Raw genomic sequence first — 12,892 nt, 5'->3', positions numbered from 1 at the left:
CTCCTGACAAGCTCAGGTGACCTGCAGCTTCAACTGTCTGGTCCCTCCCCAGGCTGCCGTGCAGACAGTCGTCCCTGCCCCATGTCCCAAGCAGGGAGATACCCAGTGTGAACAAAGGGCTAGTGAATGAATGAAGACCTCTGGGTGATGACATGTCAGGGCCTGGAGAACCCCGAGTGCTTGTGGGGCAAGCTGAGAGAAGGCTTGTACAGCGCATGAGCCTGGCATGGGCATCGTGGACAGAGAACCTCCCCACATCCCCAGCCCTGTGCAGAGAGAACCCTTACCTGTTCTGGGCCCTTCCGTCGGCCCGTCCCTCTCTCTGTCCCCTGTCTCCTGGCTCAGGCCCAGCGTCCTCCTTCTTCCCATAGGCCATGCCCAGGACAGCTCTGTGGAACACGGCCACAAGTCCCCAGAACTTTATGTCCCCCAGGAGCTTGGTGGTGAGTTGACCTCCACCTGTTAGTGTGGCCCTGCCCCAACCCCTCGGGGCCAGAACCTGGGGGCCCGGAGGATACCCCGACACACAGCCCTGGTCAGTCACCTGCAGCCCCCCGAAGGCTCCTTGTCTCCCTGTGGCAGCTTCAGATAGGAGGATAGATGAGGCCCGAGCTCACAGCTACGTCCTCCTGTCTCCCCACAAGTCCTGATCCCTTCGCCACATGTGTCCCCTTGGCCTGGCGGGGGGTGGCTGGTGGGGGACTCTCCAGTACACCTGTGCCGCCACGCTGGGCATGTGGCCCTGGGAGAGGATCACTCCCCCAGGCTGGGCTCAGGGAGGCTTGTCTGTGCCCGGCCTCAGCACCCAAGGGGTCGTCCTGGGCGCTGGGTCTGACTTGGCCCTGGGCAAGAGCTCCGGGCAGAGTTCCGGGCTGGAGCGCTTGCAGCCGCTTGGGACGGCCCGGAGGGAAGGCCGCCGGCCTGCGGGGCCTCAGCTCCAGCCCCAGCTGGGCGTGGTGCCAGCAGGCTTGGCAGAGGCAGCAGAGACCCCTGCGCGCAGGTGGTGTGACCCCGCGCCCTGTCCCCGCAGGCCACCCAATCCGCGGGATGAGCTTCCTGCCCCCTCTGAGGACGGCCCCGGTGGTGCGAGGTGAGAGAGGGGCTGTGAGGCTGGGGGAGCGGCTGGACGGGGTCCCGCTCCCCATGTGGATGCGGGCTAAGTGCTGGGAGAGAGGCTGCGTTCCCCGAGGGCCTGGGTCCAAGCAGCTCCTCCCCTGCCGTCCGCCCCCCCAACCGTGGGGCAGCTGCGTCCCCGGCCCCGGGCGTAGGATGGCATCCTCTGGCCCTCCTTGGCCCGCAGCCCGGAACCCCGCGCACAACGGGCGCGTCTGCAGCACCTGGGGCGACTTCCACTACAAGACCTTCGACGGCGATGTCTTCCGCTTCCCTGGCCTGTGCAACTACGTCCTGTCTGCGCACTGCGGCGCCGCGTACGAGGACTTCAACGTGCAGCTGCGCCGCGGCCGGGAGTCCAACGCCACCACGGTCACCGCAGTCACCATGAAGCTCGACGGCATGGTCATCCAGCTGACCAAGAACTCTATCCTGGTTAACGGCCGCCCGTGAGTCCGGGTGGTTGTTGGGGGTACATGGGGTCATGCCCGGGCAGGCCCTGAGCATGCCCTCAGAGGCCTGGGCCTCTTTTCCCGCCCGGGGAAGTGGCCTCCTTCCTAGTTCCTCCATGACCACGGAGCTCCGGGGTCCCCTGTCCTCTCGCGCCCGTGGCGCTGTCTGTGGCCCAGCATTCTGGTCACATTTGTGGCCGTAGGGGGCCCTCCCTGGCCGGGATCAGGCCTCCATAGCCCTGCCCTGCGTGGCCGCGGGGCCTCAGCCCGGCCCTCTCTCCGCAGAACTCAGCCGCCCTTCAGCCAGTCGGGGGTCCTCATCGAGGTCAGCAACGGCTACCTGAAGGTGGACGCCAAGCTGGGCCTCGTTTTCATGTGGAGCCCAGACGACAGCCTCCTGGTGAGACCGGGGCCCAGGGCCGGGGTGGGGGGTGTCGCCAGCCCAACGGCCTCCCCAGAGAGGGAAGAAAGTGTTCTGGGCACGGGTGCTGGGGGACGGCCAGACCCCACTGCATGGGGCTGGTGAGGAGGGGGCCAGGGAGCCTACCTCCCCCATCACGGAGACCCTGAAACATCGGAGGCAGGGGTCCACGGCCTGTGGCACCTCTGTGGGGCCTGACATGTCGTGTGGGGCTGGGCATCTGATGTGGGCCCTCATTCCAGCTGGAGCTGGACCCCAAGTTCGCCAACCAGACCTGTGGGCTCTGTGGAGACTTCAATGGTCATTCCATGTCCAACGAGTTCCTCTCCCATGGTAAGCCCTTCCCCACAGCTGCCCCATGGTAGACGGACTCCTTTCCCAGTGCTCCCTGGAAGGCTGCACTTCCAGAACCTTGGGTCAGGTGTCCCCGGTTTGCGTGCCCACGCACACGCGGATCTGCGCGCACACCCACGTGAGCACAGACACGTCCCCAGCACGCGTGCACACGCACCTCCCCGCAACCTCGGCACCGCCTCCAAGCAGACCTTCTCCCGGTTTCTTGGGCCTCCTGCTGCCAGGAAGGGAGGTTCCATGTGACCCAGCCGGAGTCCCCCACCCCCAGGACCCCCTCGCCAGGCCCATGAAGCCCAGAGGAAGCTCACCTGTATGGGGCTGGCAGCCATGGGGGACACGCCTTCCTGGTCGTCTGGGGGTCCCTGCGCGGGCTTGGCTGGGCTCCGAGGGCTGGGTGAGGTCAGGGTCACTCTCCAGCCCTTTGGGCAGCATGCTGACCTGGGCTTGGAGAACCCTCAGACCTCAGCCCTCTGCCCGTAGCCCTGAATGACTTGGGTGGTCCCCCACTTACTTTCAGACTCCCTGAGCACCCCTTAACCCAGCAGGATGGATGGGGGACGAGATGCAGTGGGGACCCCTTGGGGAGCCTCAGGAGCCTGGCGTTGTGTTCCCGCAGGTGTCAAGCTGACGGCCCTGGAGTACGGGAATCTGCAGAAGATGGACGGCCCCACGGAGCAGTGTCAGGACCCTGTCCCCGTGCCCCCGACGGACTGCGGGCCTGGCACTGTAAGCCCTGGCGTGGACGGGCCCTGCTCCTGTGGGGGTGAGGTGGGTTGGCGGCCCGGAGCCCGGGGGAGGGTCCGGAGCCTGCACTCAGTGCGTGCTCCTGCCTCTGCCCCCAGGGCCCCTGCGAGGAAATCCTGACTGGCCGGCTGTTCTCGGGCTGCCGAGCTCTGCTGGACGCCAGCAGCTACGTGCAGGCCTGCCGGCAAGACCTCTGCCTCTGCGAGCACGAGGACCGCACTCGCTGCGTCTGTCCCACGCTCGCCGAGTATGCACGCCAGTGCGCCCACGCCGGGGGGCTGCCCCCGGACTGGAGGAGCCCCCACCTCTGCCGTGAGTGCCCCGTCCTGCTGTCCCTCCTGGGCCGGGAGCTGGGGGCTGGCGATGACGCGGCTCTGTCCTCCCTCCACAGCCCAGACCTGTCCCCCCAGCATGCAGCACCGGGAGTGCGGCTCGCCCTGCGCCGACACCTGCTCCAACCCGGAGCACTCCCAGCTCTGCGAGGACCACTGTGTGGACGGCTGCTTCTGCCCCGAGGGTGAGAAGGGCCTCCCCGGCAATCCTACAGAGGCAGGCTGGCCCTGGGTCTGAGGAGCCCCTGTAGGGCTGGGCGACCTGGGCCCAAGGTCGGGTCCCCTCCACTGGCTCAGGGGTGGGCACTGCCTGGCACCTGCCCCGTCCATGGCCTGCCTGCTTCTGCAGGGACGGTGCTCGACGACATCGGCCAGACCGGCTGCATTCCAGCATCCCAGTGTCCTTGTGTGTACAATGGGGCCACCTATGCCCCGGGGACCAGCTACGCCACAGACTGCACAAACTGGTAGGACCCCAGACCTCTCCTGCCTACAACCCCGGACATGGCCTGGGACTACTCAGGGGACCGAGGCCTAAGGGCCGGCTGTCCTCTCTTCCTGCGGACCCCAGGAGTGCCCAGGGCTCTCCACGCAGACGCCGCCAGGCCCCGGTCTAGGCGGGGATGCAGGTGGGCCTGGGCCAGACCTGTGTCCTCCCGCCAGTGCACAGGCGGGGGCTGGATGCTCCCAGGAGCGGCACACGCGTGGTCTCTACCGTCCACAGCACCTGTTCCAGAGGCCAGTGGAGTTGCCGGGAGCTGCCGTGCCCAGGCACCTGCGCGGTGCTGGGGGGCGCCCACGTCTCCACGTTCGACGAGAGGCAGTACACGGTGCACGGGGACTGCAGCTACGTGCTGGCCAAGGTGCGACCCGGGCCTCGCGCCCACCCGGCGGCTTTGGGCCACGGCCGCGCGGCTGGCCCACCCCTGCCCGGGCTGCTGGGTCTGCTGCATCTGCGCCCCAGCTCCCGGCACCACCCCACAGGGTCTCCAGGGGTTGGGGGCAGGCGGGGGCAGGCGGGGGCGGGCGCCTTTGGGCAGAGTGTGAGGACCCGTGTCTGCAGCTCTGTGACAGCAGCGTCTTCACTGTGCTGGGAGAGCTGCGGCGGTGCGGCCTGACGGACAGTGAGACGCGCCTGAAGAGCTTGACGCTGAGCCTGGACGGGGGGAGCACAGTGAGAGCAGACCCGGGGGTCGGGGGGTACACGGTGAGAGCGGGTGCCAGTTGGGGGCGTCTATGTCCCTCGTGGCAAGGGACCTCTGCCCAAGCTCTTGATCCTAGAGTGGCGGTGAGTGAGCGGGATGTGGGCTGAGGACCTCCCAGCCCGCAGGCCTCTGCCTGACAGTCCCCGGACAGAACCACTCCGGGAGGGGCACCGGGGCCTCCACACCTGCCCCACCAGCCCTGGAAGGAGGGACCAGGGCGTGCCCGGAACTCGGCTTCATTGAAGCCAACTTCCTTCTGTCCCAGTTTAGTTTTCATTTTTATTTTATTTTTCCAACTTCCCTATTTCATATAATCGCTTGGGTTTTTACCGGAGAGGATGCTCGGCCCTTGAGGGAAAGGTGGACAGACCAGCTGAGCCTGGGGCCGAACTTGGCTTCTCAGCCAGCCCCTCCTCGTGGGCGCTCATGGCCCTCCGGGGCAGGGGTCCCGCTGGCACGTGTCCCAGGGCTGCCCTGACCCCGCTCCCTGCCGCTCCCAGGTCATCACGGTCAAGGCCAGCGGGGAGGTGTTTGTGAACCAGATCTACACCCAGATGCCCGTCTCGGCAGGTAAGGATGTGGGGCCTGCCCCCTTGGAGGGTCCCGGCCCTCCCAGCCCACTGAGGCCTCGTCCCCTGCGTCCATAGCGAATGTCACGCTCTTTAGACCGTCCACCTTCTTCATCGTCGCGCAAACCAAGCTGGGCCTGCAGCTCGGGATCCAGCTGGAGCCCGTCATGCAGGCGTTTGTGAGGTTGGGGCCCGAGCTCCGCGGCCTCACCTGCGGTAAGAGGGGCCACCCGTCCTGGGAGCCGGAGCCCACCCTGGGCGGCCGGGGCCCGCGGCGCCTCATGCCGGCCTCCTGCCGCAGGCCTGTGCGGGAACTTCAACCAGAAGCAGGCCGACGACTTCCGGACCCTCAGCGGCGTGGTGGAGGGCACGGCCGCCGCCTTTGCCAACACCTGGAAGACCCAGGCCGCCTGCCCCAACGCCAAGAACAGCTTCGAGGACCCCTGCTCCCTCAGCGTGGAGAACGGTATGTGGGTCCCCGCGGCCACAGGCCCGCCCGGTTGCCCGTGACCCCAGGCCGCAGAATCCACTCTGGCCTGGAGGGGGCAATCAGGGGCCAACTCACCAACGCATTTCCCAGTGTGGCCGTGGAAACTTCTGGAAGAAGGGAGCAGGGTGTTGTGGGGGTGGTGAAGCCTGCACCTGGGTGCCTGCTGGCCACAGCAGGGGACGACTGTCCGGCTTGCTGACCGCCCTTGTTGCTCTGTCCGCAGAGAAGTACGCTCAGCACTGGTGCTCCCGGCTGACCGACCCTCACGGCCCCTTTGCCCAGTGCCACGTGGCTGTGAACCCGGGCACCTTCTACTCGGTAACGCACACCCACCAGCCTCTCTGCTCCGGCCACGCAGCTGTCCTGGGTGTGGGGACAGGGGCTTCTCGAGGGTCTGGCCTGAGGTCCAGAGCTCATCTGTGCCTCCAGCCCTGTAACCAGGCATAGGGTCGACGACCCCTGAGGGCTTGTGGCCCACCAGGCCCTGGAGTCCACGTGAGAAATCAGTGGTGGCCGAGATGCTCTGGGGTCTGAGGGCCAGAAGGGCTGGCCCCTGTCGGGTCCCCGAGAGGAGGGGCTGTTGTCCTTCCAGCACCCGCCTGGAGTGGGGCTTGGTGCCAAGATGGTCTGGGGAGGGCGTGGGGGCCCCAGGCACGGGCCGGGGAGGGTCCTAGAGGAGGCGGGGCGGCAGTGTGGGGGACACTTACGGGGTGTGGGTGACGACGTTCCCGTCCCCAGAACTGCATGTTCGACACGTGTAACTGCGAGAAGAGTGAAGACTGCCTGTGTGCCGCCCTGTCCTCCTACGTGCACGCCTGCGCGGCCAAGGGGGTGCTGCTCCGCGGCTGGAGGGACGGCGTGTGCAGTGAGTGTCCCCACCCCACAACAGAACACGTGCTCCTGGGCCCCTGTCCCCGGGCGGGGCTTGGAGGGCTGGAGTGACCGGCCTGGGACCCTGACGCAGGGGCAGGGGGAGGTGGGGGCGGGTGATGGCAGCCGCTCCGCCCTGACTGCCTCCCCCTGCCTGGCGTCCCGCAGCAAAGCCCATGACCACCTGCCCAAAGTCGCTGACCTACCAATATGGCATCAGCACCTGCCAGCCCACCTGCCGGGCCCGGAGCCACGAGGATGTCACCTGTGGTATCAGCTTTGTCCCCGTGGATGGCTGCACCTGCCCCAACGGCACATTCCTGGACGATGCGGGCAAGTGCGTGCCGGCCACCAGCTGTCCCTGCTACCACGAGGGCTCTGTGGTCCCCAACGGGGAGTCGCTTCACAGGCGTGGAGTCATCTGGTAAGAGCCCCTGCTGGATGGGCCTGGTGGGCAGGGCAGCCAGGCCGGGGGGCCCTCTGACCACCCTCTTGTCCCAGCACCTGCACACAAGGCACGCTGACCTGCATTGGAGGCCAGGTTCCCACCCCAGGTGAGTCTGCAGGGAGGGAGGAGCTCTCATGATCTCCAAGTTTCTGGGTGGACGGCCAGAACCCCAAGTCAGTGTGGCTGCTGGGAGTGGGGGGGTTTCCTTCTTTGGCCTGATCCGCGCCCCCAGGCACGCCATGCACATGCATCATGAACACGTGTACACACCGTGGACACACACGTGCTACGCACACGCACACGCGCCCTGCACACACGCACATGCATCCCGCTGGCTGAGCCCCAGGCTGGGCGGCACAGACTCAGCTGCTGGACACACAGTGTGCGGCCATGACTCTCAGAGCCAGCCTGGCGGTTGGCAGTGGGACCCTGAGCGGCCTCTAACCCCCCAGTTTGCACCCCGCCCATGGTCTTCCTCGACTGTCGCAACGCCACGCCGGGGGCCTCCGGGGCCGGCTGTCAGAAGAGCTGCTTCACTCTGGACATGGACTGTGTGAGTGCCCCTCACTCCCCTGGAGACGCCGCGTGGGCATCTGCCCATGTGCCTTCTCGGGGTGGTCCCCGGAAGACCACTGCCTGAGGGCTCCCTGGGCTCAGTGCAGGCCATGGTGGGGGCTCAGCTGTTGACCCACAGCCCACTGAGCCGTGTCCCCGGCGCCTCACAGTATAGCCCCCAGTGTGAGCCTGGCTGTGTGTGTCCCGATGGGCTGGTGGCCGACGGCGAGGGCCGATGCGTCGCTCCGACGGACTGCCCCTGCGTGCACAACGAGGCCAGCTACCTGCCCGGCCAGACCATCCGGGTGGGCTGCAACACCTGGTATGCGGTGGGGGGGCTCCCTGCAGTGGGTGGTGGGACCCCGGCCTCTAGGACCGACCATGGTCTCGCAGGGACCTGCCCCACCCCCACTCCCCTTGCCCAGCTCAGGCCTGACTGGTGCCCCCTGCCCCCAGCACCTGCGAGAACAGGAAGTGGCGGTGCACAGAGGAGCCCTGCCTGGCCACCTGCGCCGTGTACGGGGACGGCCACTATGTCACCTTTGATGGGCGGCGCTACAGCTTCAGTGGGGACTGCGGGTACACGTTGCTTCAGGTACATGGTCCCGGGGGCTCCCCGGCCCTCCTGTGGCCCCACGGTGTGGCTTGGGGCACCCCAGCCCCCAGTGGCAGGACAACCCCCCACCTCTCCCCAGGACCACTGCCGCGGCAATGACACCACTGGGACCTTCCGTGTCATCTCCGAGAACGTCCCCTGCGGGACCACTGGCGTCACCTGCTCCAAGGCCATCAAGCTGTTCCTGGGGGTGAGCGGGCGGCCGGGTAGGGCTGGGGCCCCTCTGGAGGGACGCCGGGGAAGCTGAGCGGGGACAGGCCTGAGCGACCCCTTCTGCGCAGAGCTACGAGCTGAGGCTGAGTGAGGGCCGCGTGGAGGTGCTCGAGAGGGGCGTGGGGCAGGAGCCCCCCTACTCCATCCGCCAGATGGGTATCTACCTGGTGGTGGACACCGAGGCTGGCCTGGTGCTGCTGTGGGACAGGAAGACCAGCATCTTCCTCAAACTCAGCCCTGAGTTCAAGGTGGGCACCCCTTCGCCCCCTGGGAGAGCCTGCTCTCACCCCAGACCACACGGGGCGGGAGGACAGACGGAGAGAGGAGGGAGTCAGCTGGCAGGCGGGAGGCCCTCGCTGCCTGTGCCGTGTCTTGTGGCTCCTGGGACACCGTCACAAACTCGTGGCTCCTTCTTGTGTTCTGGACCCTGGAAATCCTATCCAACTGTTCCGGGGCCCGCTCCCTCCAGGGGTTTTGGGGGAGGACCCCGCCTGCCTCCTCCAGCTCCTGGGGCCCCAGGTGACCGTCCAGCTTCGTGTAACTGTCCTCACTCATGTGTGTGCCCGCATGTCCTCAGGGTCACAGGCTCTGCGTCGTCAGCCCACCCCCACCCAAGACACCCTCATCTCTGCTGGACCCCATCTGCAGGGGCCCTATTTCCACATGAGGCCACTCTCCTGGGTCCTGAGTCAGGACCTGTGCTGGTCTTTGGGGAACACCACGTAGCCTACAGTGCTGCCTCTCCTGTTCCCCCTTTCCTCCGGGAGGGGCACCACCATGACCCCGTGTGCTGAGTGGGGCCGTACACGCTGAAGGTGTACTTGGGGGCCCCTCCTCCTGGGGGTGGACGTGGGCCCCAGGGGAGCGAGTGGCGTCCCAGGAGGCAGGGTAGGAGGCTCGGGCCCCTCCGGCACATGCCTGAGCCCCCCGTGCTGCCGCCCCCCCCGTCTGCAGGGCCAGGTCTGCGGGCTGTGCGGGAACTTTGACGACAACGCCGTCAATGACTTCACCACGCGGAGCCAGTCCGTGGTGGGCAGCGCCCTGGAGTTTGGCAACAGCTGGAAGTTCTCCCCGTCCTGCCCCGACGCCCCAGCCCCCAGGGACCCCTGCACCGCCAACCGGTACCGCAAGTCCTGGGCCCAGAAGCAGTGCAGCATCATCAACAGCGCGACCTTCGCCGCCTGCCATGCCCACGTACGTGGCCCTTCCCCGGGGACAGCAGTTGGGGGCCGGAGTCACCTTCCACCCTTTAGACCAGCCCGTGGTCAGCTGCTGTCCCTGAGCTCTGGGGGAAGCCACCCCAGGTTGGGACAAACCGCGGGTCTGACCCCCAGGAGCCCTAGCCCCTGATCCGAAGCCTCTTTCCCCCTCCCCCAGGTGGAGCCCACCAAGTACTACGAGGCCTGCGTGGGCGATGCGTGCGCCTGTGACTCAGGGGGCGACTGTGAGTGTTTCTGCACGGCCGTGGGCGCCTACGCGCAGGCCTGCCACAACGTGGGTGTGTGCGTGTCCTGGCGCACCCCAGACACCTGCCGTGAGTGTCCACAACACGTGCTTGGGAGGAGGGGCCGTGGGGAGGGGCAGAGGAGTGTGGGATCAAGGCAGGTCAGCCACGGGCTGGGCGGGAGGCCGTGGAAAGCAAAGTGGAATGGGGGAGTGGTGGAGGGTGTCGTCAGGGGAGACGTGGCAGAAGGTTCTGGAACTGAGAGGGCTTAACAGAGCCCCCACCTCCCACGCTGTCGGAACCTGGCTGGACTGGCGTGTCACTGGGGAGCCGCTCCGGCCAGAGCCCCCACCCCAACGGATGGCACCCCTGAGAAACCAGGGGACCTGCGGCTGCCTCTGACCATGGCATTCGAGGCCCCATCCGGGAGGCATAGCGGAGGGAATGGCTTGAGAACAGCCCATGAGACGTGGGGGAAGGTCAGGGTGCAGGGGGAGCTTGCCTGGCCCGTGTGGGTCCCCGAGGCTGTCTTCCTGAGGGCAGCACTCTGCGTGGGGCCGCCGGGTGGCTTGCTCCGGGCGGGAGCTGGCCCACTGAGCCTGCCCGCTGGCCCGCAGCCCTGTTCTGCGACTACTACAACCCCGAGGGCCAGTGCGAGTGGCACTACCAGCCGTGCGGGGCGCCCTGCATGAGGACGTGCCGGAACCCGGGCGGCCGCTGTCTGCACGACCTGCCGGGCCTGGAAGGTGAGGGCAGGGGGTGCTGTCCGGGGGCTTCTGGCTGGGCTGGACGCATCCCAGCCCATCGGGGTGCCTTTGTGGGTGCAGCTCCACGCACCCACTGTGCCGTGCGTGAGACCTGGGGCGGGGGGCTGAGCCCAGGCCGCGGTGGGGAGGTGGTCGGTCAGGCAGGCAGTGCGGCCGGCACTCAGCCTCTCTGGACCTCAGGCTGCTACCCCAAGTGCCCGCCTGCGGCCCCCATTTTCGACGAGGACCGGATGCAGTGTGTGGCCACGTGCCCGACCCCACCCCCGCCACTGCCCTGCCGCGTCCGGGGCAAGTCATACCGGCCTGGCACGGTGGTGCCCTCCGACCAGAACTGCCACTCCTGGTGAGTCCCACGGCCAGAGGGGTGAGGAGCCAGAGCACGTGCGGGTTCCACCGGCCGCACTCCCACGGGGCCTCCTCCTTCAGACTGGTGGGGGTGGTGTCATAGCCTGAGGTCCTGAGGTCTGGCTGGAAGCCTCCCTGGTGCAGAGTGGGGGTGGGCAGCCCGACGGGTGGCGGGGGGGTGAATTCAAGCAGGAGCTGAGTCATGACGTCACCATGAGGCCTCCTTGGAACAGAGGCTCCGGAGAGGAAATGGCCGTCAGAAAGTCACCGGGGTGTGTGGGTGTCAGACACCTGCCTATGTCACTCAGCGATCGGAAGGGGCTCCCGGAGTGGGTGTGACCTCGGGCTCCGTGTGCCCCGGCTGGGCTGCGGGATGGCCCCGGCATGGCAGGGGTGCCCTACACCCCCCGGCTCACTTCCTCCCTCCTGCCACTAGCATTTGCACCGAGAATGGCGTGCAATGTGCCTACGACTCTGAGGGTGAGCAGCGGGGACCTTCCTGGGGTCTGGATTCTTGGGGTGCCCACCTCCCCCCAGCCCCGACGCATCTGGGCTTCTCCTCACAGCCTGCGTCTGCGTCTACGACGGACGGCACTTCCGACCGGGGGACGTCATCTACCGCACAACAGATGGCACCGGGGGGTGCATCTCCGCCCACTGCTCTGCCAACGGCACCATCGAGCGGGGGGTCTCCCCCTGCAGCGCCACCAGCCCCGCCCCACCAACCACCTTCTCCTTCTCCACGTCTGCACCTGGTAAGGGAGATGCACGGGGGCACCGCGCAGGGCTGTCTCTCTCCCTGAGAAGGCAGGAGCCTGCCGTCCCTGGGAAGGGCCAGCTCAGCCCGTCTCCCTGGCAGGACTGCTGTCCTCAGGGGCAAAATCAGGACTAGGGCCCCTGGCAGAGGGTGGAGGCCGGCTTCTGGGAGGAGGTGCGCTGAGTGTCAGGCACCCTGACTCCTCTCCCACCTCTGGGGCATCTTAGAGCCTCATCAGAGCTTCCTGCAGGAGGGCTGGTTCTGCTCAGGGCCTGGGGAGCGGGCTTCCCCTACACGAGACCCGTTCACCGGTTCATTCAACTGCCGTGGGCTGCACGTGCGCCCTGTGCCACGCGTGTCCCAGGGACTTGGTGCTCCCACCCCGCCAAGCTCCGTCGCCGGTGGAGACAGCTGCACAGATGGACATGGCGAGGCCGCAAAGCAGCTGGTGGGTGGGGGGCAGGGACAGCGGATGAGGGGAGGTCCTGGGACCCCTCGAGACTCAGCCCTTCCGCCTTCTCTTCTGTCCTCAGTCGTGAGCTCAACACATCCGCCCCACACGTGCCACGACTGTGGCAAGAGCACAGTGCCCACAGGCACGACCCCCGGCACCACCGTCCAGCCCCACCAGGCCTGTGGGGAGGAGTGCCAGTGGTCGCCGTGGCTGGACATCAGCCGTCCGGGGCGGGGCATCGACAGTGGCGACTTCGACACCCTGGAGAACCTCCGTGCCCATGGGTACCAGGTTTGCGTGGTGCCAAAGAAGGTGGAGTGCCAAGCTGAGGGGGCCCCCGGGGTGCCACTCCCAGTCCTGGGGCAGCATGTGGAGTGCAGCCCGACGGTGGGCCTGACCTGCTACAACCACAAGCAGACGTCAGGGCTCTGCCACAACTACCAGATCAGGATCCTGTGCTGCTTCCCCCGGACCTGCTCTCCCTCCAGCAGTCCGGCCCAGACCACCCCTCCTGCAGCTTCAGGGAATACAGAAACAGGGCCAACACGAGAGGTTAGCGGGGTCTCATCTGTGCCGACAGAGCACAAAATATCCCCAGCCACGGTCGCTGCAACTGGCACAATCATTCTCTCCACAACCAGTGAAATACCTGCCTCGGGTGCTACTATACCAGTCCAAGTGACCACTACAACCACCCCAGGTACCCCTACACCAGCCCCGGGTACCACCACGACCCCACCAGG

The 12,892-nt window shown here is 67.1% G+C and overlaps 1 protein-coding gene across 1 annotated transcript in view; it reads left to right on the top strand.

The window, feature by feature from the left end:
• The first annotated feature begins 414 nt into the window (after positions 1-414).
• LOC116880536 (mucin-5AC-like) overlaps positions 415-12,892 on the top strand; it is a 21,456-nt gene continuing 8,978 nt past the window's right edge. Inside the window, exons 1-31 of the mRNA XM_032879792.1 lie at positions 415-443; positions 1,031-1,090; positions 1,301-1,562; positions 1,851-1,965; positions 2,229-2,319; positions 2,957-3,066; positions 3,183-3,396; positions 3,476-3,601; positions 3,766-3,883; positions 4,141-4,279; positions 4,480-4,590; positions 5,122-5,191; positions 5,269-5,406; positions 5,492-5,656; positions 5,904-5,998; positions 6,419-6,545; positions 6,719-6,974; positions 7,052-7,104; positions 7,451-7,551; positions 7,724-7,875; positions 8,010-8,148; positions 8,249-8,359; positions 8,451-8,630; positions 9,337-9,576; positions 9,760-9,916; positions 10,444-10,572; positions 10,774-10,936; positions 11,375-11,418; positions 11,505-11,693; positions 12,229-12,827; position 12,892. The exon at position 12,892 is cut by the window's right edge and continues 1,144 nt beyond it. Of these exons, the coding sequence (XP_032735683.1) occupies positions 1,048-1,090; positions 1,301-1,562; positions 1,851-1,965; positions 2,229-2,319; positions 2,957-3,066; positions 3,183-3,396; positions 3,476-3,601; positions 3,766-3,883; positions 4,141-4,279; positions 4,480-4,590; positions 5,122-5,191; positions 5,269-5,406; positions 5,492-5,656; positions 5,904-5,998; positions 6,419-6,545; positions 6,719-6,974; positions 7,052-7,104; positions 7,451-7,551; positions 7,724-7,875; positions 8,010-8,148; positions 8,249-8,359; positions 8,451-8,630; positions 9,337-9,576; positions 9,760-9,916; positions 10,444-10,572; positions 10,774-10,936; positions 11,375-11,418; positions 11,505-11,693; positions 12,229-12,827; position 12,892 (4,438 nt within the window). The 5' untranslated portion in view covers positions 415-443; positions 1,031-1,047. The remainder of the gene's footprint in view (positions 444-1,030; positions 1,091-1,300; positions 1,563-1,850; positions 1,966-2,228; positions 2,320-2,956; positions 3,067-3,182; positions 3,397-3,475; positions 3,602-3,765; positions 3,884-4,140; positions 4,280-4,479; positions 4,591-5,121; positions 5,192-5,268; positions 5,407-5,491; positions 5,657-5,903; positions 5,999-6,418; positions 6,546-6,718; positions 6,975-7,051; positions 7,105-7,450; positions 7,552-7,723; positions 7,876-8,009; positions 8,149-8,248; positions 8,360-8,450; positions 8,631-9,336; positions 9,577-9,759; positions 9,917-10,443; positions 10,573-10,773; positions 10,937-11,374; positions 11,419-11,504; positions 11,694-12,228; positions 12,828-12,891) is intronic.

Source organism: Lontra canadensis, unplaced genomic scaffold (genome assembly GCF_010015895.1).
Source record: "Lontra canadensis isolate GAN:19392208 unplaced genomic scaffold, GSC_riverotter_1.0 scaffold66, whole genome shotgun sequence".
NCBI lineage: Eukaryota > Metazoa > Chordata > Mammalia > Carnivora > Mustelidae > Lontra > Lontra canadensis.
The sequence above is the reverse complement of the archived record's forward strand: the minus strand, read 5'-3'. Positions and strand labels throughout refer to the sequence as shown.